This window comes from Stegodyphus dumicola, chromosome 4, assembly GCF_044657685.1.
Source record: "Stegodyphus dumicola isolate Sdum_Otavi_A_Nest chromosome 4, ASM4465768v1".
NCBI classification, from domain to species: Eukaryota; Metazoa; Arthropoda; class Arachnida; order Araneae; family Eresidae; genus Stegodyphus; species Stegodyphus dumicola.
Window position 1 is genome coordinate 110143439 of NC_140771.1, and position 27947 is coordinate 110171385.

Sequence of the window (27947 nt, forward strand, 5' to 3'; positions counted from 1 at the left end):
TGTATTGATATATATTGCTTGTGTTTTTTCAAAGTCGTGCATATCATCGCAAGGAGCTTCAGCAAATCATCAATGTGATCTGTTCCGTTCCGCTGACTTCGCCAGTCGTGCAATAATTCTTCGATCATTCAAGGACAAATGTGCTACAACAGTGATTTTCGCTAAATGTGCCACATCAGTAACTTTTGTGCAACGTGCTACGGCAAAATTCAAATTCGAAAGTAGTGAATTGTTTTCCCATGTGCTACAGGAGTGATTTCCTTTTTCCTTCGAAAGTGCCTTAGCAGTGTGAAGTGGTGATTTTGTGCGTGCGCAATACAAAATTAATGCATCATTTTTTCTCAAATAGGGGTTTCTTTTCAAATGCATTTCGGTAAAATATTATTTGTGTGTGTAATTGCTGACCCTGTATTATTTGTGTGTGTATCATTACGTAAATTTTTTATGCATGGTTAAAATATTTATTGTTATGGCAAAATATCAATAGTGTATCATCTTGCTACAATATTTGTGCTGTTAAGTGTTTATTATTTAAAGTGAAAATTATCTATCAGTATGCCCGACGATATTCCACCAGAGCCACAAATCACACGCGTTGCGGTGAAGCCACCGCCTTTCTGGAAAAATAATCCTTCATTGTAGTTCGCTCAGATCGAAGCACAATTTTCTATCGCTCGCATTAGTGAGGATTCTACAAAATTCAGCCATGTAGTTGCAGCAATTGAGTCTGATATTCTGAATTCAGCGCATGACTTAATTCTCAAACCACCTGATTGTGATAAATACTCCAAACTGAAACAGTGGCTCATTGAAATCTATTCAGAAAGTGAATCTTCAAAAATACGTACTTTACTACAAGGACTTGAACTTGGAGATCAGCGACCTTCATACTTGCTGTCACGAATGCGTGATCTGGCAGGAAGCCATTATAGTGACGACTTGTTGAAGTCACTATGGCTTTCGCGTCTCCCTAATAACATACAAATAATTCTCGCTGCTTCCAATGAAGATCTAACCCGTTTAGCATCAATGGCTGACAAAATTAATGAACTTGTTACTCCAGCTTATGTCAGTGCTGCTAATGCTGCACCTTCCAGTTCATCCCTCGAACAACAAGTGGCTGAATTGACCAAAAAAGCATCTGAACTCTCTACAAGTCTTCATGCTTCACGGAGATACAATCGATCAAATCAGGGCCCACGTAATAAATTTCGTGCCCGAAGCAGGAGTCAATCTCGTCATAATACTCGAACGCAGTACAAAGAACCCACAAGTGGCATATGTTTTTATCATATGAATTTTGGCTCTCAAGCTCGCAAGTGTGCCCCTCCATGCACTTTTGTACAAGCGGGAAACTAAATGGGCGGTCTTCTGCTGGCCAACAGAATGTCCGCCACATCGACAGAATAGTACTGGCTGATCGTTCAACTCAGTTATGTTTTCTAGTAGATACTGGAGCTGACATATCAGTGCTCCCGAGAACTAAAACAAATGCTCACCAACTTAATAAACTTGTACTGTATGCAGCCAATGGTACCCAAATTGCAACCTATGGCACCAAACTATTGACACTTGATTTAAACTTGCGCCGGACTTTCAACTGGCCTTTTATTATTGCGGATGTAACTCAAGCAATTATTGGTGTCGACTTCTTGACACATTTCCACCTTCTAGTGGATGTCAAGAATAATTGCTTAATTGATGCTACAACTCAGCTGACATCACAGGGCCAAGCTTCTCACATATCGAACGTACCTACCAACATAAGTGTTTTATCGGGCAGCACACGGTTTCATCGGTTATTAGCAGAATTCCCTGACATTTTAAACCCATCCAAATCAGGGCAGCATACTCATCAGCCAGAAGTGTATCATCACATTGAAACACATGGCCCACCTGTATTTTCCAAGCCTCGTCGTCTTTCTCCAGAGATGCTAAAAGCTGCTCGCAAAGAATTTGAATTCATGCTAGCACAGGGAACCATTCGCCCATCTAAAAGTCCATGGGCCAGTCCACTTCACATGGTTAAAAAGTCTAATGGTGACTGGCGGCCGTGTGGAGATTATCGTCGACTTAATGCCATCACAGTCCCTGACAGATATCCAGTCCCACATATCCAAGACTGTACCCATCTTTTTCATGGAACAAACATATTTTCTACCCTCGATCTTGCCAGAGCATATCATCAGATCCCAGTGCATGCTGAAGATGTGCCCAAGACCGCAGTGACTACACCATTTGGTCTCTTTGAGTACTTATATATGCCAGTTGGCCTTCGCAATGCTGGCCAAACATTTCAGCGTTTCATACACCAAGTACTGTCTGGCCTCGATTTCTGCATTCCATATTTTGATGATATCCTGGTTGCATCTACAGATGCGGAAGAACATTTTAAACATCTGCGTCAGATTTTCACTCGCCTTAAAGATCATGGATTAAAACTAAATCCATCCAAATGTGTACTTGGTCAACCCTCAGTTTCCTTTCTTGGATGTCTTATTACCCAGAATGGAGTCAAACCTTTACCGGAAAGAGTCAAAGCAATTAACAACCTACCCCAGCCCAAAACCATCTCTGAACTGAAGCGTTTTCTAGCAATGTTAAATTTCTACCGACGCTTTCTGCCAAATGCCGCAAAAACACAAGCCTGCCTACATGAGTTTCTGAAGAATAGCAAAAAAAAACGATCAACGAGCCGTCCCTTGGACTGAATCTGCATCTGCAGCATTCGTGCAATGCAAACACGATCTGGCAAATGCAGCCACACTTTCTTATCACTCACCTAGTGATCAGCTCTCTATAATGGTAGATGCATCTGACACGGCCATAGGAGCAGTGCTTCAAGCCCATACCACTAAAGGACTTTTTCCAATGGCATTCTTTTCCAGAAAACTCACTACTGCAGAAAGGAAATACAGCACATATGACAGAGAGCTACTTGCTGTGTACTGTGCTGTTAAATACTTCCGGCACAACTTGGAAGGACACGACTTCATCATTTTCACCGATCATCGACCATTAACCTTCGCTTTTAGAAAAAACTCTGACTCAATTTTCTCCTCGTCAGCTTCGACATCTGGATTTCATCGCCCAGTTTAGTACAGATATCAGATATGTCTCTGGTACTGATAATTGTGTCGCTGATGCCTTGTCTCGGGTAAACAATATCAACCTCACTACCCCAGATTTCTCTGAAATTGCAAAAGCTCAATTGCATGATGAGGAACTCAAGAACCTAATCTCAAATCCACAAACCTCCCTTCAGTTACAACCGCTGCACATTGATCCAACGCTTAAAATTTACTGTGACATACAGAACAATAGAATACGTCCCTATATTCCTGTCAATTTTAGACGTGAAGTGTTTAATGCCTTGCACAATTTGGCACATCCTGGAATCCGTGCCACCAAAAAGCTGATCGCAGACAGATTTGTCTGGCCAGCGATGAATCAAGACATCACAGAATGGACTCGTTCATGTATTAGATGTCAACGGTGTAAAGTATCCCGTCACACTCACAGTCCCATTCAACAATTTAACCTTCCAGCAAGACGCTTTGATCATGTACACTTAGACTTGGTTGGCCCATTGCCTCCTTCAAATGGTTACACTTACCTCCTCACTTGTATTGATCGGTACACAAGATGGCCTGAAGCCATTCCTATTGAAAATATATCCGCTGAAACTGTAGCTCGAGCATTCATCTCCCAGTGGCTTTCAAGATTTGGCATGCCTACCACCATCACTACTGACCAAGGCCGACAATTTCAATGTCACTTAATCGCATCCCTCACCTCTCTTCTTGGCATTCGCCATGTTCGCACAACACCATACCATCCATCTGGAAATGGGATGGTGGAACGCTTTCACCAATCTCTCAAACAAGGTCTGAAGTGCCACAGCAGCACACACTGGACAGAAGCCTTACCCCTAGTCTTGCTTGGTCTTCGCGCAGCATTCAAAGAAGACATTGGTAGCACTTGTGCTGAAATGTTATATGGTGCAACCCTCCGTCTGCCAGGTGAATTCTTTCACCCAGAATCTACTCCAGTTATCGACCCTCCAACATTCCTTCAATGTTTACGTGAGACCATGAGCAATATCTCGCCAACCCCAGCATCTTCGCATAACCAGCCAAGCTATTTTGTACGATGCAATTAAGCCAACTTTAACACCTTCATACGATGGTCCATTCAAAGTTGTCAAACGAACACCGAAACATTTCACCATCATCTGCAATGGCAAACAATCAGTGATTGGAATCGATCGTCTCAAACCAGCATTTCTAATGCAAGATCCAACAACTTCCTCATCAACATCACTCCCGGAAGAAAGCTTACATCCCGTTAAAGAGCAACCTAAAACTACCAGATCTGGAAGAAAGGTTAAATTTAACCCAAAGTACTTATAACGTACCGATGGTACTTGGGGGGGGAGTACTGTGGCGTTCCGACAGATACTTCAACTTCTATTCATGAGATGGCGCCACGTGTAAAATCCAGTTCTTAATCGGAGCAGCAAAGCAACATCTTTACTCACTCAGACTTCTCGTCACACGACGGTACGCGAAGGTAGCTTGAACTGTGTTCCGAGCTCTGTGTTGATCTCTGCAATGTAATTTAAATTGTAATTTAGTATTTAATATATTCTTTTGTTATAGGAGATTGTCTACCCTTATTTTCTTTAATTATATCATGCATTAAGCACACACGACCACCAAAGCCCTTCTTAACCAGAGCCCTCAAGAAATCTTTATGATAAATAATATAATCATTCATTTTAGTAATATTTTTCTACTTGGATATTTGAGTTGGGGTTTGGAAAATAATTTTATATCTCGTGTGTTATTCTCAATGTTTCTGTTTGTAAGTTAAAACTAGAATCAAAATGTTATCATGCTTTAATAATGTAGCAAAATATAATTGAAATTTACTGAATTGATGGGAGGCTATATTCATGTGTTTTTATATACTGCTTCCCAAAAACTAAATATATGAGGCAAAATTTCTACTATTAAATACCTCCATGAATTTTATTGGATTACTTATGAATGTAATTGAAAATATAAGAGAAACTAATGTTACATTCAAAAACGATTTGCTCCTTGAAAAGTATGCAGAGGATGAAAAAAACTGATATGCTTAAAATTTTTGAAGAGCGTCAGCATTCATTTTGAGGTTATATTAGTCTTGTTACAGCATAAAATTACATTAGAGAAATTCTTAACATTTGCACTTTGTTGGGAGGCTTCAAGTAGGGAAGTCTATTATGGTACTTGCCAGTATTCTTTCATTTTTATTTCCTTGTATGAAGTAAAGGAAGTATTTGTAATCATGAAAAATTATGGGTATCATATTTCAACATAAAAAGCCTTTTGAGCATTCTCAAATCCATTTGAATGATTTTTTTGTGTGATTTCTGTATGTACAGACAGAATAAAGGACACTTTTTCCAAAGAGGATTGTAAAATGGATTCAGAAGAGATTTTTCATGTTCTTTGTACATACATACATACCTTGCATAACTCTAAAATGAGTAGCCATAAAACATTGAAATTTTGTTTATGGGACTATTATAACATTTAACTGAGCACCTCCTTTTCTTGTTGCAGTTGGCTACAGCAAACATATATATATATATATATACAGTCAAAAGTCGTTAATTCGGACACCCATAATCCGGAATGATCAATAATCCAGACTTCAAAGCTACAAACTTTCTGCGCATGCGTCGCGTTCACGCAGGCGCACAGGCGTTTACGAGAGCGCATAAGAACCTTGCGGCTGCGAATATGTTTGTGCGCACGCGCGTTTAATGTGTAACGGAGTTATACGCTAAGCTAAAGTTATCTAATTCAGTTAATGTTGCAGATTGCGTTGTTCCTTAATCTTCGAATTGGATCCGGCTTATTATTTTTTGCAGACTGTTAGAGCAATTTTATAAAAGTAAGCTTGAACTTTCGATTATGTCAAATAGAATTTCCGATATATATTTACTACAAAGCGAAAGTATGTTTTGAAATCCGAAATCTGTTTATCAATATCACGCTGCTCTGCGGCAGAGGGGGGGGGGCAGAAACGTCATTATTAGATTATGATAGATTAGAAAGATTATGTCAAATAGAATTTCCGATATATATTTACTAATATGTAATTTGTATCTACAAAGCGAAAGTATGTTTTGAAATCCGAAATCTGTTTATCAATTTCACGCTGCTCTGCGGCAGAGGGGGGGGGGGCAGAAACGTCATTATTAGATTATGATAGATTAGAAAGATTATGTCAAATAGAATTTCCGATATATATTTACTAATATGTAATTTGTATCTACAAAGCGAAAGTATGTTTTGAAATCCGAAATCTGTTTATCAATTTCACGCCACGGATTGGAAGTTGATCTGTCAGCACTATCCTTATCTTCAGAGCAGATGTTTTTATTTTATTTGGTTTATAATTCCGTACTAAGTGTAGTATTTCATCTCGATGTACTCCGTCTTTGATATGATTTAAATCAAGTTCTTCGTCATTATAATTCACTTCCGATAGCCAAGAAAGTGACCCAGAGGTTATTGAAAACGAAAACATTTCGATTGACAAATTAGTCGGTATTCTCAACACAGCAATTATAGGACTTGAACAGCGGAACTTTGTAACTAAACAAGAAATTATGTCTGTTTAATAGAATTAAAGAGAAAGTATTATCACATGAAACGAAGCAACTTACATTGAAGGAAATGTTTAATAAAGTAAACAAATAAATATTAAGCTTTTTTTTTTTTTTTTTTTTTTTTTTGTAAATTTTGATACCCTTTAGATCATAATTGTTCTTTATTTCATAAATTACGGTTTCATATTTTTAATTTTGTAATTTCTGCATGCCATCTTACCAGATTTAAACTGATGATCTATAATCCGGAAAAATCGATAATCCGGAATCGCCGAAGTCCCGACGAGTCCGGATTAACGACTTTTGACTGTATATCCACTCTGTTTACCTGGCTTTGGGGAGCTCAGTATTTTTATTCTGGTATGTTGGTAAATTGTATATTTTTTGCTTTAAATGTGGTTTAATTATGTTATTGTTATGTCCTGGTTAAGATTTTTATGCCTTTAGTTTATCTGCATGCAATAGTTGTAGAATTATCAATAATTTCAAAGTTTAATTAGTGCTAGGCCTAATGAGGTCGCCATTTGTTTACATTTGGAACTCTTAGTAGAGATTTGAATTAAGTTAGTTGGTACACCAACTTCAATGTCTTTTTGGACAGTGGGACCAAAAGTAAACTTTCAGTTTGGTGCAATGGAAATTTTGCATTTCTTCCCATTGGCCAAATTGCTGGTTTTGATGTAGAAACTCTAATTTTAATTGTAAAAATTTGTTTAACTACATTTGGAGTTTTAGGATTTTCTGTATTTTACATTTTTTATTGAAGATGTTTTTAGCTTTATGTATTTTTGCCTTGCCGCAAAACCAGTTGATTGAATGAGAAATATATCTCTAATGAAATCAAAGGAAATAAATTTAAATGAGATGCAGCAAAAATGTGTATAGTTTAATAGGGTATGTAAGGAAGTCGTGGTGTACACGTCAGGTGTTTCATTTGTGTAAACAATTCCAAATAAATGGAATAGTTATCTGAAGCTCCATTCCAGTCTTTTTTAGGGTTACAACAGCTGATGGCCACATGTTATTGCCAAGCACATCTGCTGAATGATATCACCAACTCATCAAGCAGTGGTTTTAATCAGTTATTCCAAAAATTATAAAAAAAAATTTTTTTAATCCTAAAAAATTAAAAAATGCATGCATTAAATTGGAATATTATATTTATTTATGGATTTTGATACCTGCACACATTTACATATGCTCTCAGAATTTAAATGATGTTGTAGATTAGTTTGCAGCAATAATTAATCATTTATTTGTTTACAATTAAAATTTCGTAATTTAAATTTAATTTTTAATTATCTTTAAATTTGCTTTTTATGAATAAAGAATGTTTGTTAAATTCAAATATATATATATAAAGCTAGTCAATCCTTTTAATGCAATATTTTCATAAGTGTCATTCAATTTTCCTCTTTGTAGACATAACAATAACAAAATCATATGAACTGTGTCATTCAATTTTCCTCCCTTTAGATTTATCAAAATCATACGAAAATTACTTGCCAACAGAAATTCTTGAAGCAGGCATTAAAGCTGGACGATTTTATAAAGGTTATTTACGTGTGAATAAACATAATGCTTTACAAGAGGCATTTGTTGCTTCATCAAAGTGAGTAAACATTTCATATATGTGCTTTTTTAATAAAAAACTATGTGCATGAAATATTTTTTTCTTTTTATTTAAGTATTAAATAATCTATAATGAATAAACTGTGTAAAGTGTATAAAAATACTCTGTTAACTATAATTGTAATTGCTTTCCTTCTTCTTAACACTCCTGGATAAGAATTCTAAATTTGTATTTGTTCTGACAGATTGAGCTGTGTCGTTGCATGTTGATACCTTAATGTAGGGGTCTTCAACCTTTCATGTTCGAAAGCCACATCAGTAAATTCGCAAAGATCCGCAGGCCACATGTCTGTCAAAAAAAATAGTGTGGTCAAAAAATTTATATAAAAAAGGGAGGTTTGTGTTGCAAGAATACAGTTGATTCTAAGCAAAGAGGTAGTGTTACAGATTTGTATATATATACATTAGTTCTAAAAAGTCAAATGGAAATCAAATTAAAATGGTTTGCAAATGTTTAAACTATTAAAAAAGTATAAAGATGATTGTACCGAACAATGTTACAAAATGCATTTTCAATAAAAAAAATATAAAAAAGAAGAAGAATAAAACTTACCCAGGAGATGATAGTTACTTTAGTTTTAATGTGAAATTTGTTTTTGCTTGATTAAATCTTCAATATCCAATTTAATCTGTGTTGTTGCAATTCGTAAAGTTTTCTCCAAATGTTTGTCTTTCAGCCGTGTTCTTGTTTTTGAGTTTAGGATTTTAATTTTACTAAAAAGCTGTTCACATATACAGGTACTGCCAAAGATAGAAGACATGCAGAATGCATGTTTACGAATTCCTGGATACTTGTCTTCGGTCATGTACTTCAAATAAAAATCAATTAATGTATGAATTTCAAGAAACTTGTGATTTACTGCAGAGTCACACTATAAATCTATAAATTCTAATTGAAGTTCAGGTGGAACACTTCCAACATCTACTGAAAACATTCTTATAAAAACTTCATTTTCATGAAAATTGAAAAATTTGCTTTTGAATTTCTCTTTCAAATTTGAAATGCATTGTACATAATTATTTAAATTCCATGCTGTAGAATTCTTCACACATTCCATCAATTTTGGAAAGTGAGTGGGATTCTTATTTAGCAACTGACTTTGCCACAGAATTCATTTTGTCTCAAAAACTTTTACAAAGTAATAGAAATTATCAAGAAGTAGATCTTTTCCCAGTAAGCGGTAGTTGAAATCATTGAGATAACCTGTAATATTGATGAGAAATGCAAAGTCTCTCAACCATTTCTCATCACTAAAGTCGTGAATGGATTTTCCTTTAGATTCAATGAAATGTTGACTTTTGCTCTTCAAAGAAAACAGATGCTGAAGCATCTTTCATTGGCTCAACCAACATACTTCCACGTAATATACAACATCATTATATTTAGCTTCCAAATCACTCAAGAACTATTGAAATTGCCTGTGTTTAAATCCTTTAGACTTAATGAAAATTAACCACTTTTACAACAACATTCATCACAAATTCAATGTTTGAGAACTTCTTGCAAAAATTTTCTTGGTGGATGAGCAGTGAAAATTCATCATAGCACTATTTCTGCTTGCCTTCACATCAGACTTGAATAATGTTGTTACTCCTATTTTCTCTAAAGTCATAGATTTAGCACCATCCATGGTTATAGCAGATATATTAGTGAAGTCTAACTCGCTTTTATCCAAAGTTTGTGTCAGACTCGAATGGAAATCTATTCCTCGTGTTTAAGTGTAATGAGACTGGCTAATTCCTCTATAATTGTGAAGTTTCTAGCATTGCCACAAATAAAAATGGCTACTTGTGCAGTATCTGTTGCATCTGTTGATTCATCCATCGCTACAGACACACCAGACAAGCTAATAATCAATATTCAATATGACCTGAGCCTGTGATGGACAAAGCACATCAACTGCACTCTGAAGACATTTTTTTTACAAATTCTTCATCAGCAAAGGGTTTTCCACATTTAGCAGTTTTTTCTGCTATCATGTAACTAACACAAACACTATCTTCAGATTCTGTATTCTCTGTGGTGAAGAAAGACTGCTGAAAATTTGGTTTTGATTTTAATTCACTCTCCTTTTCACTTCGAAAATAACCTTTCAATGAAGAATATTCTTCACTGTGGTTAGTATCATAATGTCTTGTAATGTTGTATTCCTTCATCATAGCTATACTGTCGTTGCAAATAGGGCAAACTGCCTTATCCTTATGTACAACAAAAAAGTAAGGATCTGACCACTTTTCTTGAAAAAAATCCCACTTTTCCTTCAACATTCTTTTTTTTTTGTTATCACAGCTAGCCATTGTGTACTCATTCAAAGACCATATACACATCTGAATTTTAGAATGTGGAATGAGCGTGAGTAACCTAGCTTAAAATCAACTGTAGAAAATCTGTTTAGCACCAAATCAAACAGGATGTTTACGATCACCGTTCCCTTTGACAATTAATTCTAACATTAGGAGAAATAGAATTCTGTTAGTTTATTCCCCCTCCCCTCTATAGAAGTAGCATACTCAAGGTCACTTTTGGCGAAGTATTGACGAAACATTGACATCTGTTGCAAACCTGTTAGAGATAAGAATATATCCTTTTTTTGGAATTGAGATTTTATGCGTAATCAAATGTTTTATTTTTAAAATGACATAAGATATAAAGTGAAATTTTTGTAAAATTCGTCATTTTCAGAAAATTTTATCTCAAGTAATAGCAGGCATGCCAATAAAATGTTTTAAATATCAAGAATGAGAGGAAAACAAACTACGACAAAGAGCTGACAAGGCAATTTTTTCTTGAAATCAAAATAACATAAAATTCTTAAATTTTTCTTGAAATTCCAATCTGGGGCCACTAAAATGCCTCTTACATTCAGTATATACAAGCCTGCCATCTAACAGGTTAATGTTACAGCTTACTGCCTCTCTGCCACCTAACAGATAATGTATTACAGTCAAAAGTCGTTAATCCGGACTCGTCGGGACTTCGGCGATTCCGGATTATCGATTTTTCTGGATTATAGATCACCAGTTTAAATCTCGTAAGATGGCATGCAGAAATTCTAAAATTAAAAATATGAAACCGTAATTTATGAAATAAAGAACAATTATGATTTAAAGGGTATCAAAATTTACAAAAAAAAAAAAAAAAAAGCATAATATTTATTTGTTTACTTTATTAAACATTTCTTTCAATGTAAGTTGTTTAAGTTGCTTTGTTTTATGTGATAATACTTTCTCTTTAATTCTATAAACAGACATAATTTCTTGTTCATTTACAAAGTTCTGCTGTTCAAGTCCTGTAATTGCTGTGCCGAGAATACCGACTAACTTGTCAATCGAAATTTTTTCGTTTCCATTAACCTCTCTGTAACCTTCTTCATGTCTTTATCCATTTTTTGCAGCAATTCCACTTTTTATTTGATGGACATCGAAACATACTTTCATTTTGTAGATCCTTTGGGAGCTCCAGCATCAGAAATTTTATTTGACATAATCGAAAGTTCAAGTTTACTTTTATAAAATTGCCCTTACAGTCTGCAAAAAATAATAAGCTGGACCCAACTCAAAGATTAAGGAACAACGCAATGATCTACATTAACTGAAATAGATAATTAGATAATTTTAGCTTATACCGTCCGTTATACATAAAACGCACACGCGAAAACGTATTCTGCGCTTGCGCCCACGCATATGCGCAGTCGTAAAGGTCACGCGCACGCGTAAACGCCTATGCGCATGTGTCAACGCGGCGCTTGCGCAGAAAGTTTTTAGCTTTGAGGTCCGGATTATAGATCATTCTGGATTATAGGTGTCCGAATTAACGACTTTTGACTGTATATCATTAGCAGTAAGATACCCAAGATCTGGCCATTGGCATTTAATAATGCAACTAACTTTTTGCATGGTGCACCCTCTGGTAAAAATCACTGCAACTGGAGGTGACCAAACATCCTTTGCGCTTCCGATGAATTACTTTCATATCGCTACAATTTTCAATAGATGCAAACAATTAAATAAAAACATAGAAATTGAAAAATCTGCAAAAAATAGGAAATTACATTTATTTACACTACGTATTATCATCTAGCAAAATAGCTTAAGACTTATTGTATTCAGCAATTAGCTATAAGGGTTAAACTAAAATAAAAAAATTAAAATATTAGTACAGTAAGCAAATTAAAAAATAACAAAACATATTCAGTATAAATCTTCCACTAAAATTTAATGTCCTTCATTGATTGGCAAAAGACGCAGTTTGGTAAGAGGACGTTTAAGGTCCTTGTGTACAGTTTTTAGTTTTACCACTCAAAAATTGTCTTTTCCAGGAAATGTCCATATTATGCGACCGAATGTCCAATGTGAAGAAGGTATATTATCTTCTTTAATGAGAACCGAGTCTTTTATACAAGTACTTCTGCTAGGCTGCCTCCATTTGTTATGCTGCTATAATTGACACAGGTACTCTTTTGACCTCTGCTTCCTTCTGGAACAGCTGTTAAAGGAGTCTATATAATAAAGTGTCCAGGAGTCAGAGCTGTCAGGTCATTGGAATCACTGGAGATCAGTGTTATAGGCCTCAAGTTTAAACATGCCTCAATTTGGCTAATTAGTGTTCACAAGTCAACATTTAGAATCTAACATGTTTCTTTAAGTGCAGCTTCATGGATATAATAGCTGCTTCTCATATACCACCATGATGTGGAGAAGTTGGCATACTGAAACATAAATATACATTTTCAATTTGATAACCATCTTTCAAATTCTGAATTTGACTGGATAGAAGAAATTGTTTCGTTCATGATTTTATTTGAACCAGTAAAATAAGTTCCACAGTCACTTCTTATTTCTTGAGGTTTTTCTCTCAAGCAAATTTTTTCAGAGCAACTAAGAATGCTTCACTTGATAAGTCACTGATAATCTGTAAACGGATGACTTTTGTAACTAGACAAATGAAAATACAAGCATGACATTTAACTGGCCTTATTCCTTTTCATTTTCACAGCAAATGGGCCAGCATAATCAATGCCAACCTTTAAAAAGATTCTGCTTGGAATCATTCTACTTGCAGGTAGTTCGTCCATTAATTGGGTAGGTGATGCAGCTCATGGTCTGCAGCATTTTATGCACTTGTAGATGCATTTTTTAATTTCATTTTTTGCACTTAATATCCAGTATTTTTGTCTTATTGCAGATAATAGCAGTTGTAATCCTCCATGTAAATGTTTCTCATTATAATGTATAATCAATTTTGTAAAGTAATTATTCTTTGGCGTTATAATAGGATTTTTGCTTTCTTTGGCAATTTCAGCATTTCTTAACCTATCTTCCTCTCTTAAAATTTCATTCTCATTTAGAAATTAAGTGAAATGATTTTACTTTTAGCTTTGATCGGTTATCCTACATTTAAAGCTTTGATTTCTTCCGTAAATTCATTAAACTGAAAGTTTTTATAATAAATTTTGAAACTTTCTTTAGCTCATATGCAGTAAACACACCAGATTTCTTTCCACGGGCCAATTTAAAATTGTTCCCGAAGCGCAGAATGTATGCTGTTATTCCTAGAACCTTGTTCAGGTTTCCATACAGTTAAAGATTAATGGTTCTGTGGATTCCACATATGTTTTTAAGGTAATGTATTTTCATTCTTCACTAATGTTTTGCAAGTCAACTTCAGTATTTATTTCGGTTATGTGTCATGAAATGTCTACCTCTGAAAGCCAAGGCGGTCCCAAAATCCAAACACTATTATTAAATAGAGCTTCAGCACTCATCCCCCTCATTCATTAATCAGCATAGTTGTCTTTTCCATAGCAGAAGTATGGGTTGTTTAAATTTGTTTGTTCATTTATCTCTATCACAGGATATCTAACAAATTATTTCCTCTCATTGGCAGGTCCCTTGATCCAATAGTAGATGTAAATTGGGGAGTCAGTCCAATAATATATATTTCCTTTATCCAGCATTGTAAATATTGATTGCAAATATGAACATAATCATCCAGAATTAAATGTCCGGAATGATCTATAATCCGGACCTTAACGCCGCAAACTTGATTTTGGATGCTTTAAGCGTGCGCGTAATGCGTTTACGCATGCGCGTTTAATGTATAACGGACGGTATAAGCTAGCCTAAAATTATCTTTACAGATTAATTGAAACCTAGGAAATGTTACACTTTATGGGGCTAAATGAGATTTGATATTATGAAACCTGTTTTACATTTGTCTTTCGTCTCAAATCTGAAGTATGCTACCACACCAAAACACATGAAACTGCCATCAGAAAGTATATGAACTTTTAAAAACTTCCAACACACAACACTGAAGTATAGTCTAGGAATTTAAAAAAAATCTTTATTTTTTCAGCATCTTTTTAATCATTCTTGAAATATGAATTCGGTATGAAGGGAAACTTCTTATCCCGTTGAATACACTTTTCCAATATAGTTTGCATTAAGTGTTTAATTCAAACCATAAACAGATTCATGATGCCTTAGAAATCAAATAGCATACCACTTGCAGCTAGAATGATATGTTTGATTATTTTAAGATTTTTTAGCTTCTCAAATTGGGAGACATCTATTTTCAAGTTGTCATTGACATTGTTCTATATAAGACCTAAAACTTTCAATGGTATCATAGAGTCTTCAGTTGTCTCACAACAGTTAACTTTGTTAAATTTCCATAATTCATTCAGCTCAGAGAAATTTGAAACCCGTCTACATAAATTCATACTGGCCTCACTTAGAATGAAGATCATACTTAGCCTTACTTAAATTATCATAGCCTTACTTAAATGTAAAACTTTTGCTACATTAACTGTTCCAGAAATTAAATTTCTACATGAAGCTGTTTTAACATACTGCATGCATCTTTGCAGGCTTTTCCATATTTAACCCACTGGCTGCTCATCCCGCAATTTCCACGGGCAACTCAAATGTAGTAAAATCTTCTCATCCCGCGATTTCTGCGGGCATTTGTTTTTCTTCCTTTATTGAGGAGCACATCCCGTTTTTTCCCCCCGTTTAACCACTGAAATAAATTATATATAGTACTAGACGTTTAGTTTACGTTTTGGCCAACAGATATTGTTAGTTGTCCATTAAATTGCGACATTTGAAGGCACGTGGTATTACCACTCAAACTCCACTTTTTTCTTGCAGAAATGGCTGCTGGAAAACATTCAGAGATTATCTTGATTATTTAATTAAATTATTGAATTATTAATTAGATTTATTGATTAGATTGATTATTAATTAGATTTATTGAATCTGGTGCAAAGACTGTGAAGTTGGACTTTGCTTTGAACCCTATTTTGAACTCTATCATACTAAACTGCATTTCTAAGATATTTTTCCCTCAGTGCTTTATATTTTTTTTAATTTTATATATTTTACTTTTTTGTATTATGCAATAAATAGAAATGCACTATAATTTGACTAAAATTTATTTAACAAAAATTTTTTTGGTGATAACATCTGAAATTGGTTTTTCTGGCAACTTAGTTTCTCAAGATAAAAATCTATATAAAAAATATTTTCTAAAAAGGAAAAATGCATTTTTCAATTCTCCAACATATATAGATTTAAAATATGCAGGGAAAAAATTGCACAATTTTTAAAGCGATTTCGTTCTACAAATTGAGCAGTCAGAGGGTTAATGCAGCCTTATTGTAGCTGTTAATAAATGAGGCGAGCACTTGACCCCAAAAAGTACTCGACTATGTTGGAGAACTTGAAAGTTATGATTATTGTGATCAAGATTCAGCCTTTTCTCATTTATCCGTAGCTATGCCCGCGTCTGAAAATGGGCACAAAATGCCATTGAATGTATCTTGAACATTATGCTGAACTTTGATAAGTTGGGATTTAAATTAGGTCCACCTTCCAAGCAATCATTAAGTGATAAACTTCCCCTACTTTTAGAAGAAGTGTCAAAACTATTCTAACCTTTTTAAAATTCTTCTGCTTACACACTACCATGTTATGAGGCATGTAAGACTCTGTTCTTTAATTTTCATTTAAACACACATGCTCGTTCCACTATACCATCTCTGAAATATTCCTTGATAATCTCATTATATTTTGAATATGGCTGTCTGTTTTTCTGAAACCTATTAATTTAAACCTAGCAAAAAACCTATTAATTTAAACCTAGCAAATGCTGTTTTTCAATTTCATAAATATTTAAACCTTCAATACCCTCTTTCCACAATAATCAAGTCTCGTGCCTTTTATTCTCATAGATCATATTTAAATTTAGTTATCAGATCGAGAGATAATTTTGTCTGAACTTGAATAGCTTCTAACTCCCATAATAATTTTTTAATTCCTTTACAATGGTTATATTATTAACTCATACCTCCGTATAATTTAATCTTTCATCCTTGCTTTGAATCATGAAATCAAAAGTGCTTTCTGTTGCGACTAAGTTTTTGTGAATCCTCGTGTTTCATTCTCCTAAAATTTCCCAAATATAATTCAAACTTTTTAATACTTGAACTTTATTATATGTGCAAGTATCTCCTAATTCTAATTGCTTATCAAAGACAACCTTTTGTCTCTACTGATAAGGAATTTTTACTTACCCCAATGTTATAGAATCAATGACTACTGCATTAATTTTTATCTTTTTATTGGGATTTTTTGCATTCTACAGAAATTTCTACAATACAGTACAAAGTCCGTAATCCGGACGTGCATTATTCGGAATGATCTATAATCCAGACCTTAAAGCCGCAAACTTGTTTTTTGTATGCTTTAAGCGTGCGCGTAATGCGTTTACACATGCGCGTTTAATGTATAACAGATGGTATAAGCTAGGCTAAAATTATCTTTACTGATTCTAAGGCATTTCAGTTAATGTTGAAGGTGAAATTTTCCAGTTATTGGATTTTGTAAAGAAATGTGTAGAAGCAGTAATAAATGAAGATGATATAACAGAAGTTTTTCATTGCGACGACAGTGCCCCAATCATCAATCAATTAACGGATGGCGAAATCTGTAGTATGGTTCTAGATCCAGAAAATACTGCTTCCGATAGTGAAGAAAGTGACAGAGAGGTTATTGAACATGAAAAAATTTTGATTGACAAGTTAGTTGGTATTCTCGACACAGCAATTACAGGACTTGAACAGTGGAACTCTGTAACTGAACAAGAGATTATGTCTGTTTATTAAAGAGAAAGTATTAGCACAAAAAATGAAGCAACTTAAACAATGTACATTGAACGAAATATTTAATAAAGTAAACAAATAAATATTCAGCTTTTTTTTTTGTAAATTTTGATACTCTTTAGTTCATAATTACTCTTTATTTCATAAATTACGGTTTAATATTTTAATTGTATAATTTCTGCATGCCATCTTACCAGATTTAAATTGATGATCTATAATCCAAAAAAAAAAAAAAAAAAAAAAAAAAAAACCTAATCTGAAATCGACGAGTCCGGACTACGGACTTTGTACTGTATCATATAAACACTTTTGTACATTTTTGCATCCAAATATGAAAGTAATAAGCTATTCCTTATTATTAATTTTCAACCCCAGTAAATAAACCACTTATCACAAGATGACTGACTTTGTTGACCCTGAATCTAGCATACAATTTATTACCTTTCTTCTACCCCCTTTGCACCTCACTGGTGCCGAAAATGTCTGTAAAAGAATAGAAGTCGGAGGTTTAATTTTGTTATTTTCATTGCCTAGTTGCAAAAAAGAAGCTTCAGAGATCTGTTTTGTCTGATTGGAGCAATCTGCTTTAAATCTTTCTTTGCAGCTTCACCTATTAATGAATTATGTAATCTCTGGACATTACACAGCCTACACGTTTCATCTTTGAGAACATAGAAATGCCTTGGATGCCTTTTTGAAAAGTGAATAAAACATGAACCTTATTCCATAGATGCCTTTTGGCAAGCCTTTACATTAAGTGGACAATCGTGATTCATATGACAAGAAGATGAACAAAAAATGCAGACATTTTGATTCTATCTCCTCGACAAACTAGAGAAGTTTCGATTTTGATTAAAATGCAATTTCTGCCAGTATGTAGAGCAGGGATGAGCAAACATTTTCGATCGCGGGCCAAAAATCGACCAAAAAAAAAGTTTGTTAGGCAAGATAAAATTTTCTGAAATTTTAAAAACAAAATACAAGTATTACAAGTTTAATATGTTAATGAGATGAATGAAATTGCAATTTCATTTTTAAAAGTTCCTTGTATTGAGGTTCGAAGTAATATGCACTGATTCTAAGGAATGAGGCTAAATGCTGATCTGTCAGTCTACTTCTGATATAATTCTTTCTAAGGTTTATAGTTGAAAACATTTGTTCCCATGTGTAAGATGAAGCAAGAAAAGCACTGATTTTCTGGGCATGAGATATTAAATTTGGGAAACTTACTTTCGATAATGATATGTAAAACTCTAACTTTGGCATATTTAGAAACAACTGCTTGAGATGATTGTTAGATTGCAACTCAGTTAATTCAAGCTGCAAATATGACCTCACTGCTTCACAATTTATTTTGAAAGGCAGTTTAAAAATTTCCAATTCTGTTTGAATTGCACTGTCTTGAAATCTTCGTTCAAACTCAAAATGCAATTTTTTTCAAGTCATCATAATTCTTAAGCTTCTCTTCATTTACTGAGGGTATTGAATTTAACCTCAGGAAATGAGACAAAGCTTAGCTAGCTGCCCAGCTAACAGATTAAGTTTTATTAAATTTTAAGTTAAGTTTTTCTTAAGAGGTCTAATTCAACCATATTGGATTCCCGTATATCTGCTCCTTTAGAAAGAGATAACGCTTGTTGCAGCCAATCTACAGCTATAACTAATAAAGAGCTTCCGCTTTTAACACTTGCCAATTAAAAGCTGTCTGTGTTTGCTATTTCCATCAATTTATGTTTTGTAGAACAAAAATAGAGAAAGTAAAAAGATCATCAGTCCTTTGAAAAAAAAAAAGGGAAGAAAAAAACAATATTTAAACAAAGTAGAAAAGGTGATGGATATATAATATATAAATATGTATTTAATCCGCCTCCGACCGGCAAATTAAAATTCTATCCGTGGGCCGGATAGAACCTTCTAGCACATAATTTGCCCATCCCTGATTTACAGGGAATTTCACTAGTAGTTTCACTTCAGTGTAGTTAAAACTGAAGCCCCTTTACTTATGCATAGAGTAATCGTTCCTTTTAGAATAAATAGACATGAGATTTATTTTAAAACTTCAGTGCAAACTTTTGTTATATAATAATGGCTCATTTGCATAAAAATTTTTAAAATGCGCTAATATTATTAATGTTTCTCTGCATTGTACTTTTGTTTAAAAAACATTAGTAGTTCTCTAGCACTGAATTTTTTTTTATCGCTTCTTTTCCTAGTGAATTCTAAATTCTCAAATATTAACTAGATAGGGTATAATAAATGTCCATTAAAACCGCTAGTAACATTCAAAGAATTATATTTCTTATTTGTATTTCTGTATCATCTTAAAACTTCCTCAAGGCATCTGTACTTCCGGGACTTTTTATAGGTTCTAAATTTAGCAATTTATTTATATGAGCCTTAATTAGCAAGTCATCTCTGCTGAAATTATTTTTTAGTATATCAACAGCCTGTGTATAATTTTCATTAGTAAACGATAGTCTTTTAATAGCATTTAAAGCTAAATCTCTGAAAAGCGATTAACAAAACTTATCAATCAAGCTTAGACTTCATAAAATGAAGTATTATACAATTGCAAAATTGATTCCAGAATTTAAGCCAAGAACAAGGATCATCATAATATTTAGCAATCTTTAATGTCAGTAATTTCAAAGTCTTCACTTTAAAAGTTTTTAACTTCACAAATACATTTTCCTCACAAGAACATTTAGATTCAATTTTACATGCATTTTTTCTTATTTTTTCTTGAACTGTACATTTAACACTTATAATTAATTTGTGTGGAAATTACTTCCATTTTTAATTCATATTTCAAAACTATGAACTTTTCAATATCAGAATCATACTATTTCAACAACTGCAGTTTTCCAAGTAACATTTCAAGCAATTCTTTTAATTTTTCATTTTCCAATTCATCCTCTTCTAACAATGCAGATTCTATTTTACTGATCAATTTAGTAGTTAAGCTACGTGCCGCTATACACAATGTCTTTGCCTTATATATAGCTTTCATTTTAATACTAAATTCTAATCAATTATAATAATCAGCAAATTATAATTTTTTTATTGAACAATTCTATTCTATTCAAAACTTCAAAAAATGAAAAAAGGACTATCTCAAATTCCTTCCCATTTAAATCTCAGTTTTGTGTTTTAAAAGGCTCAATAATTTTCTTGGCCATTCTTCAGCTCCATTAATCATATTTGGCGTTCACTAAAAAAAAATATGCTTAAATGTGATGGGTTAAGCTGAGTGGTTGTGTGTTGATACCTTAATGTATACTACCACAATTTTTTTTATTGTGCATTTATTTACATTCAGTATATACAAGCCTGCCACCTGGCAGATAAATGTTACAGCTTACTGCCCTTCTGCCACCTGGTAGGTACAAAAGGCATTATATCATTAGCTGCAAGATGGCCATGATCTTGTGTGTCCATTTCTTTGGTGTTCTGTAGTGCAACTAACTTTTCATGCAGTACCCCTCTGGTAAAAATCAGTAATCAAAGGAGACCAAACAGTATTTGTTTTAGGATATTTTCGTGACAATAGTGGCGAGTTTCAGAATTAATATTTTCTGAGATACCATTGCTGTGTGAGTATAATATATACAAGCAGGAATCCACTACATTTCACTGGAAAGCACTTAACAAGGTCATAAGAGCAGACATCTTGCTTTTTATTACATTAAATATATCTATTAGTACATACATATGTATATGTATAAACTTAAAGCATTTAAAGTTTAAAATAAATTGGAGTCTGAGCAAGGCAATTCCTCAAAAATATTAATAATTGCAACCCTGTATAAGAGATATAAAACAATATCTAAATAAATCAAAACTGAAATAAGAATTCATAGTAGTACAAATTCAATAAATAAAAATGGAAAAGGGAAAAAATATACAAGACAATACAATTTAAAAATTAATTTCCTTTTACTGAAACTCCAATTAAGAACTCATCAGGAGAAAATGAACTAAAGTTTCATAAAAGTCAATTAAAAAGTCTCAAAAACGTGTTTCATTCTCCTGGTTCATTTGAGATCAAAACCTGAAAAAGAATCAATTAAATTTTCATTTAAAACATGAAAATTCATATAAAACATTTCTGTCGCTATTTCTGTGGCAGAAAATTCCTGTCTTGCCTGGATCATGCGTCATTGCTGAGACTGGTCGCACAACAAATTGCATCAACATCGGCTGACCAAGATCAATGGAGTGGCAAAGAAATCCAAAAAATCCAGCTGGAAGATGGTGACATTAAACCCATAATTGATTTAATGGAGACCTCAAACAGAAAACCTACCTGGCAGGACATTTCAAGCTATAGTCTGATAAAACAATATTGGGCTCTCTGGGACTCACCCTGGATTCCAGCTTTCCTTAAAGAACTACATAGCAGCCCTACAGGAGGTCACTTTGGAATAATGAAGGCCTTGCAGAGAGTTTGTCAGCGCTTTTACTGGAATAATGCAAAGAATGATATGCAAAAGTGGTGCTGATCTTGCAATAACTGTGCAAGCCAGAAAGGGCCAAAGAAATGCAGCCGATACAAGCTGCAAAACAACAATGTAGGAGCCCTTTTTAACATATTGCCTTTGACATTTTGGAAAACTGCCACGAACTGTTGATTGACCAAATACATCCTCGTTGTTATTCATTACCTTACTAAGTGGCCTGAAGCACATCCTATTCCTGATCAAGAGGCTGTCAAAATAGCAAAGGTAATGATACAGCACTGGAGTGCCTCTTCAGTTACATTCAATCAGGGGAGAAATTTTACCTCAACTGTAATCAAAGAACTCTGCAAGCTACTCAGCATTGTCAAAACCCAAACAACATCTTTACATCCTCAGTCGGACAACACAGTAGAGAGGTTTAATTGAACCATCCTTAACAACCTCTCATGAGTGGTTTCTAGAAGCCAACAGGACTGGAACAAGAAGTTACCACTGTTTTTACTGGCTTACTGCAGTGGTGTCCATGAGACTACCAATATTCCCCATGAAAGTTTTTTTTTTTTTTTTTAGAACTGACAATGATGAGTGTATGTATATAGAACAATGATGTTAAGTAGGTTAGAAGTGTTTTTTGTTGTTGTAATAATTGAGATATTGTTACTGTGTTGTGTGAAGTGTCAAAAATAAAGTGATCCATGCAAAATAGTGTCAATTTTAGATAAGTTTGAAATATATTCTCACTAAGTGGTGGACCAGAATCGAAGAACGAGGATTATAAAGGTAAACGACTTCATTTGCCTATCCTGAAGTTTGAATGATCTGTTTTCCTGAAGAAAAAAAAAAATTTGTCGCCCTCTGGATGTGCCTTCATCACCTGAGGAATACGTCCAAGATCTCCAGTCTCAGTTTGAAGTGATGCACAGTTTTGCACTAGAGTGAGTCAACTTGGTGACTGAGAAGATAAAGACCCAATACGACATCAGAGCTACTGGACATCGATTCAATGTAGGAGAGAAGGTGTTGTTGTGGAATCCGACTCGACAGAAAGGACTCTGTCCGAAATTACAGTCACCTTGGGATAGTCTGTACACAGTCCTAAACAGATTGAAATGATGTCATGGTTCAGATCTGTAAGTCATCGAACTCTAAACCTAAAGCTGTTCATTATGCCAGATTAGCTCCTTACTATGACCATAGTACGTAGTGTATGTAATGCAAATAATATAAGACCATGGTCCTTTATGCTTCTAAATTGGTATTTGGTTTGTATTTAGTATTTGATAGTCTTTGATTTCAGTTACTTATTGCAATTTTTGTTTATGTTGTTTGTAATGTAATGTTGATTATTGCATTTTTGTCTTAGTTGTAAGTTTGGCTTCCTGTCCAGGGATTGAACTGCCCCGGACATGCAGTCCTTGGGAAGGGGCAGTCTCATAGATTTTATATTTAATTTGCTATTTTTAGTAGAATTATAATTAAAATTGTTTTATTTCCCCATGCAATGCAGCCTGTGACAAGTTTTAAGAGAAAGCTATGCTGAAAAAGTAAAAATACAGGAGCATGCACATTTAATAAATAGATATCTTGTAATTGTACTCTTCTGCTTTCTAGAAACCTTGAGAAAATACCAGAATGTTCTCATGCATGATTAAAAAGCTTATAAAAGCTGGAGCAAAACATCTCAGTTCAGTTGTTTATTAGTTGTTTACTAAGCTCTTGTTGTTGATTGTAGCAAATTCGCAGTGAGATCAGATTAGCTTTCTCTGCACTTGAATTGTGTCTATTTAATATTCTAGTGGCTTAAAATATAGCTACTGTGTGATATTGTACGGATATCTGTGAAAAAAAAATTTTAGCTCTTTTTTTTTTTTTTTTTTTTGATAAGAATAAATTTTATTAACTTTTCATCAGACTTGTGCATTCAATCTTTTACGAATCCGTATCAGATATGGAAAGATGATGGAAATGCATTCCGATAATAGCTGATATTATCCGATAGTAGCTGATGGAAATATCAGCTACTATCGGAATGCGTTTCACTGCAAGTGCAAGGCACTGTTTCGAATATGGAGACAGTTCCAGAGAGCCCAGTATTGTTTTGTTGTAGGACTAGAGATCAATACGTCCTGCCAGGTAGGTTTCCTATTTGAAGAATCTATTAAGTCAATAATGAGTTTAATGTTGCTGTCTTCCAGGTGGTCTTTCCTGACTTCATCACTGCATGAATCTGGGTCACACGATGTTGTAGCTTCACATGCAACTGGATTAGCTATCTGGTATTTCGTTTCAACCCTGGAACAATATCAGCAGGTTTCTGGGCAGAGTGTTCTAGATAGGATATCAACATTTCCATGTGATGATCTTTCTCCTATGATGGATAGTAATGTCATATTCCTGGAGTTTCTGTATCCATCTAGCTATTTGGTCTTTGGGATTCTTGAAGTTTAAAAGCCAGGTCAACAGTCCATGATCCGTTTGGAGCAGGAATTTTCTTCTGTGGGGTTAATGGTAGAAAGACTGTATGGCTTTAACTATGGCAAGCAATATGATTCAATAATTCTTCAACAGTTTAGATAGACACTTACTCCAGTGTGTTAAAACATGTTCTTGACCGTTTATTTCTAGGGACAAAAGAGCGCCATCACTCTCATTGCTTGCATCCGTATCGAGAATAAATGGTTTGTCGAGCTGAGGGTACATCAAGATTAGAGCAGATGTGAAAGCCTCCTTCAGTTCGTTAAATGCATCCTAAAATTCTTTAGTCCTCAAATACTTTTGCTTTCTCTCTGTCAACTTTTGAAGGGGGGTCTTGCTATGGAAGAAAAGTCATTCACAAATGTCCTATAGTAGGTACAAAGTCCTAGGAAACTTCTCAGCTGATGGACATTTTCGGCGCATCTCCAATCTTTAACTGCTGATAATTTTTTTGGATTCATTCATACACCTTCGACAGAGTTGACATGACCAAGATAAGTCACTTCCTCTCTGAACAATTTACATTTGGCAGGACTTAATTTGAGAATGGCTTTTTTCAATTTCTGAAGCGCCTTTCAATATTTTCTAAATGTTCTTCAAACCTCTTCTGGATGATGTTGATGTCATCCAGGTATATCGGGCAGGCTTCATAGGAAAGACTTCTTAGCACAGTCTCCATGAGGTATTTGAATGTTGCTGGTGCACTACAAAATCCAAATGGCATCACCTTGAACTGATTTATTGAAGCAGTAATTATATTTATAGTCAACACTGATAAGGACAAAATTGTATAAGACTGTATCAGAGTCTCCATTATTATTTAATTTCATGCTTCATCACCAAAGTTTTAATCACTTCAATATAATTATGAAAATTTCTCCCATTCTTTACCTAAAAAAAATCTAACAAATCCCGTTTGTCACCATTTGAGCATATTTATGCTTAGAGAGCATTTAAATTATAGTTATTATAAAGCAGAACAACACAAAAAATAAAAACAAACACTTGTGCTTTGATAATGCTTATCATGTTCATCTTAAATCCGAATAACAAACGGACCAAGATGCTAACTAACATATAAAAATTATGGCTGAAGATATTAAGTGAAGCAACATGAGTCATGGTAAACTGTTATTTACTTTGTATGATTGAGTTAGAAAGAAGTCTAACTACTGTACAGTGCACATTACGGAATATTAAAAATGCATAAATATTTCCTTTGTTCTTCTCTACTTAATGTTTTCATCCTATATTTCTGCCAAATATCTTAAATTTGATTGTATTTTATAGGTCATTCATAAAAGACTCTGGAGATATTTTTGTATGTGGTATGATAGATAGAAACAGAGCCATTCATGGAGATGAGGTTGTTGTAGAAATGCTACCGGAACAACAATGGAAATCCCGTTGTTTGCGCTTGGTGGATAATCCTTATGATGCCAAAGGTCAGATTTTATTTATTTATGGCTCAGCTAAAATTGAGAAATTAAAATTGTAATACTATAAAATGGCTAAATGAATTATTTTACCATGGCATAGTAATTTAAACAGTAAATTTTGCAAAAATTTTACGTTGTGGGATAGGATCTTCTAAGCTGTCAAACAATGTTAATTCATTTTGGTAATTTTTTGCTTACCATCACAGATTAATTTCATGGAAATGTTTACAAGTAATGGAAAAGCTGTGAAAAATCTGTGTGAAAATTAAATTGGAGGGAATGGCATGAAGCTAAGCTACTTACAGTGAATTCTCCTAGAACAAAACCATATAACCTCAGTTTTCTCAATCAGTATTCTAAGACTTATCCTGTGTTTCATGAGTAGTTGAAGAAATTAAGTTTTTGATATTTCATTGGATTACATTAACATCAAGAAGCAAAATGTGTCATGTGCTTCTTTAGGCCCACCAACGATCAACTGATAGAATCACTGGTCACTGTCAATGCTGGTAGTTTAGACCTGGGTCCAATTCCATTGAATAGGCTGGCTGCATGGGGATTTTCATGATTTTCTCCATGTGTAACATGTATACGAGCCTGTTTCTCTTGGAGTCCATAAAGGGGTTCTCTGTTAGGCAGATAGTCCTAGTGTGCTTTAGCATTTTTAACTAAACCACACTATTTGCTTCTTTATAATCTAATAAAACATAATTATTTTTTAAATATTTTTTATGTATTAAACTTTTTTGATCTAGTAATCTTGAAATGTAAGATTTCATATTCAAAATTATTTCAGACATTGTCACATAACAATGTATAACACATTCAAAACATTTTATGTTATAAAAGAACAGTTAATTTCATCAACACTTATTTTGTACATTAAATTTATGTTTATAGATAGTTTTTTTCATTTCACGTATTTAATCTGAGTGAAATTAATGTACATTTTAAGATAAATTTTGAAACTCTTGCAGACGTGTTTAAATTGCATTATAAAATTAGACAAAGTTCAGCTTAACTCTTTCGCATCGAAGTTGCCCAAAACGTTCAACCATTCAAACATCGGCAGGTCGCCTGAATTATTTCTTACGTAGTTCTTTCCCCCGTCATGTTACTAATTTGCTCATTGCTTTCAGGAGTTGTTATATGACATACCAGTCATTGTTTTGAAGTGACTAAAAGTAGTTCTGTTATTTTAACCACTTGCGCTAAAAGACATGCCACACATGTCGAGATGCTTTTGTCTCAAACTATGAGCGACGTGAACACCACATCGACAGGCATTTATCGCAAAAATGAAAATAACATCGTGCACACGTCACCTAACAACGAGATTGTTTATTTCTCGAGTTACAGCTCTGGATTGCACTCGTAGATGCAGACGGCGTAAATGAGACACTTTACTGCTTGTTATATTGTAGCGCACGCCACCGCAACCGTGAAGTTTAGTCGTAGCGCAAGTGGTTAATGCACCTTCTTATTCCTTTGTTTACTATCAATGTTTAACTATTGATGCCCTAAGTTGCAATCGTGTCCTGAAGGTGAAACTTCACACAGGGTAAAAGCATCCAAGAAAGAAGTTGTTGCTTTTCTTAAGTAGATTATTGTTAGCGCTGTAGTATTCTATTTGTTACAGCGGACAGAAAACCGTTTAAAGGTAAATTTATATACACGGGGATTTTCGATGTTGGATGGAAAGAGATTAGGTCCTCTCTTGATGCCAAAGAGTTAAATCGGTATTAATCGTAGAAAAATGCTTTATGTGTCTTAGCCAGCTGTCTTCTGAACTAAAGCCCTGCAAAAACATTATGAGACATAAAATTAGTTACACAACAACCTTGAGTTTGGTGTAGATTTAAGTAAAGATCTGTATTGTTTCCAAAAGCAAACAGAAACAGGTACAGGTCCCTCTTTATTAGGAACAAAGTAATCTGCCAGACTGGAAAGCAGTTTATACTCCACTCTAAAGCAAAACAAGAAGATTGTGCCATCTATGGACAAAAATATTTACAAAATTCAAAAATTAAGTTAATAGAAATTTTAATTTTTAAAGCATCAGGAAGGACTGGATTGGACATAAAGTCATTAACTAAACAAGATTAAT

At 34.1% G+C, this 27947-nt stretch overlaps 1 protein-coding gene across 2 annotated transcripts in view; it reads left to right on the top strand.

Moving 5' to 3' along the window:
• The window catches only part of LOC118188817 (DIS3-like exonuclease 1), a 218659-nt gene that overhangs the window by 84645 nt on the left and 106067 nt on the right, over positions 1-27947 (top strand). For both annotated transcript variants that reach the window (XM_085815332.1, XM_085815331.1), the window contains exons 6-7: positions 8144-8279; positions 25692-25846. In XM_085815332.1, coding sequence (XP_085671458.1) covers positions 8144-8279; positions 25692-25846 — 291 coding nt within the window. The remainder of the gene's footprint in view (positions 1-8143; positions 8280-25691; positions 25847-27947) is intronic.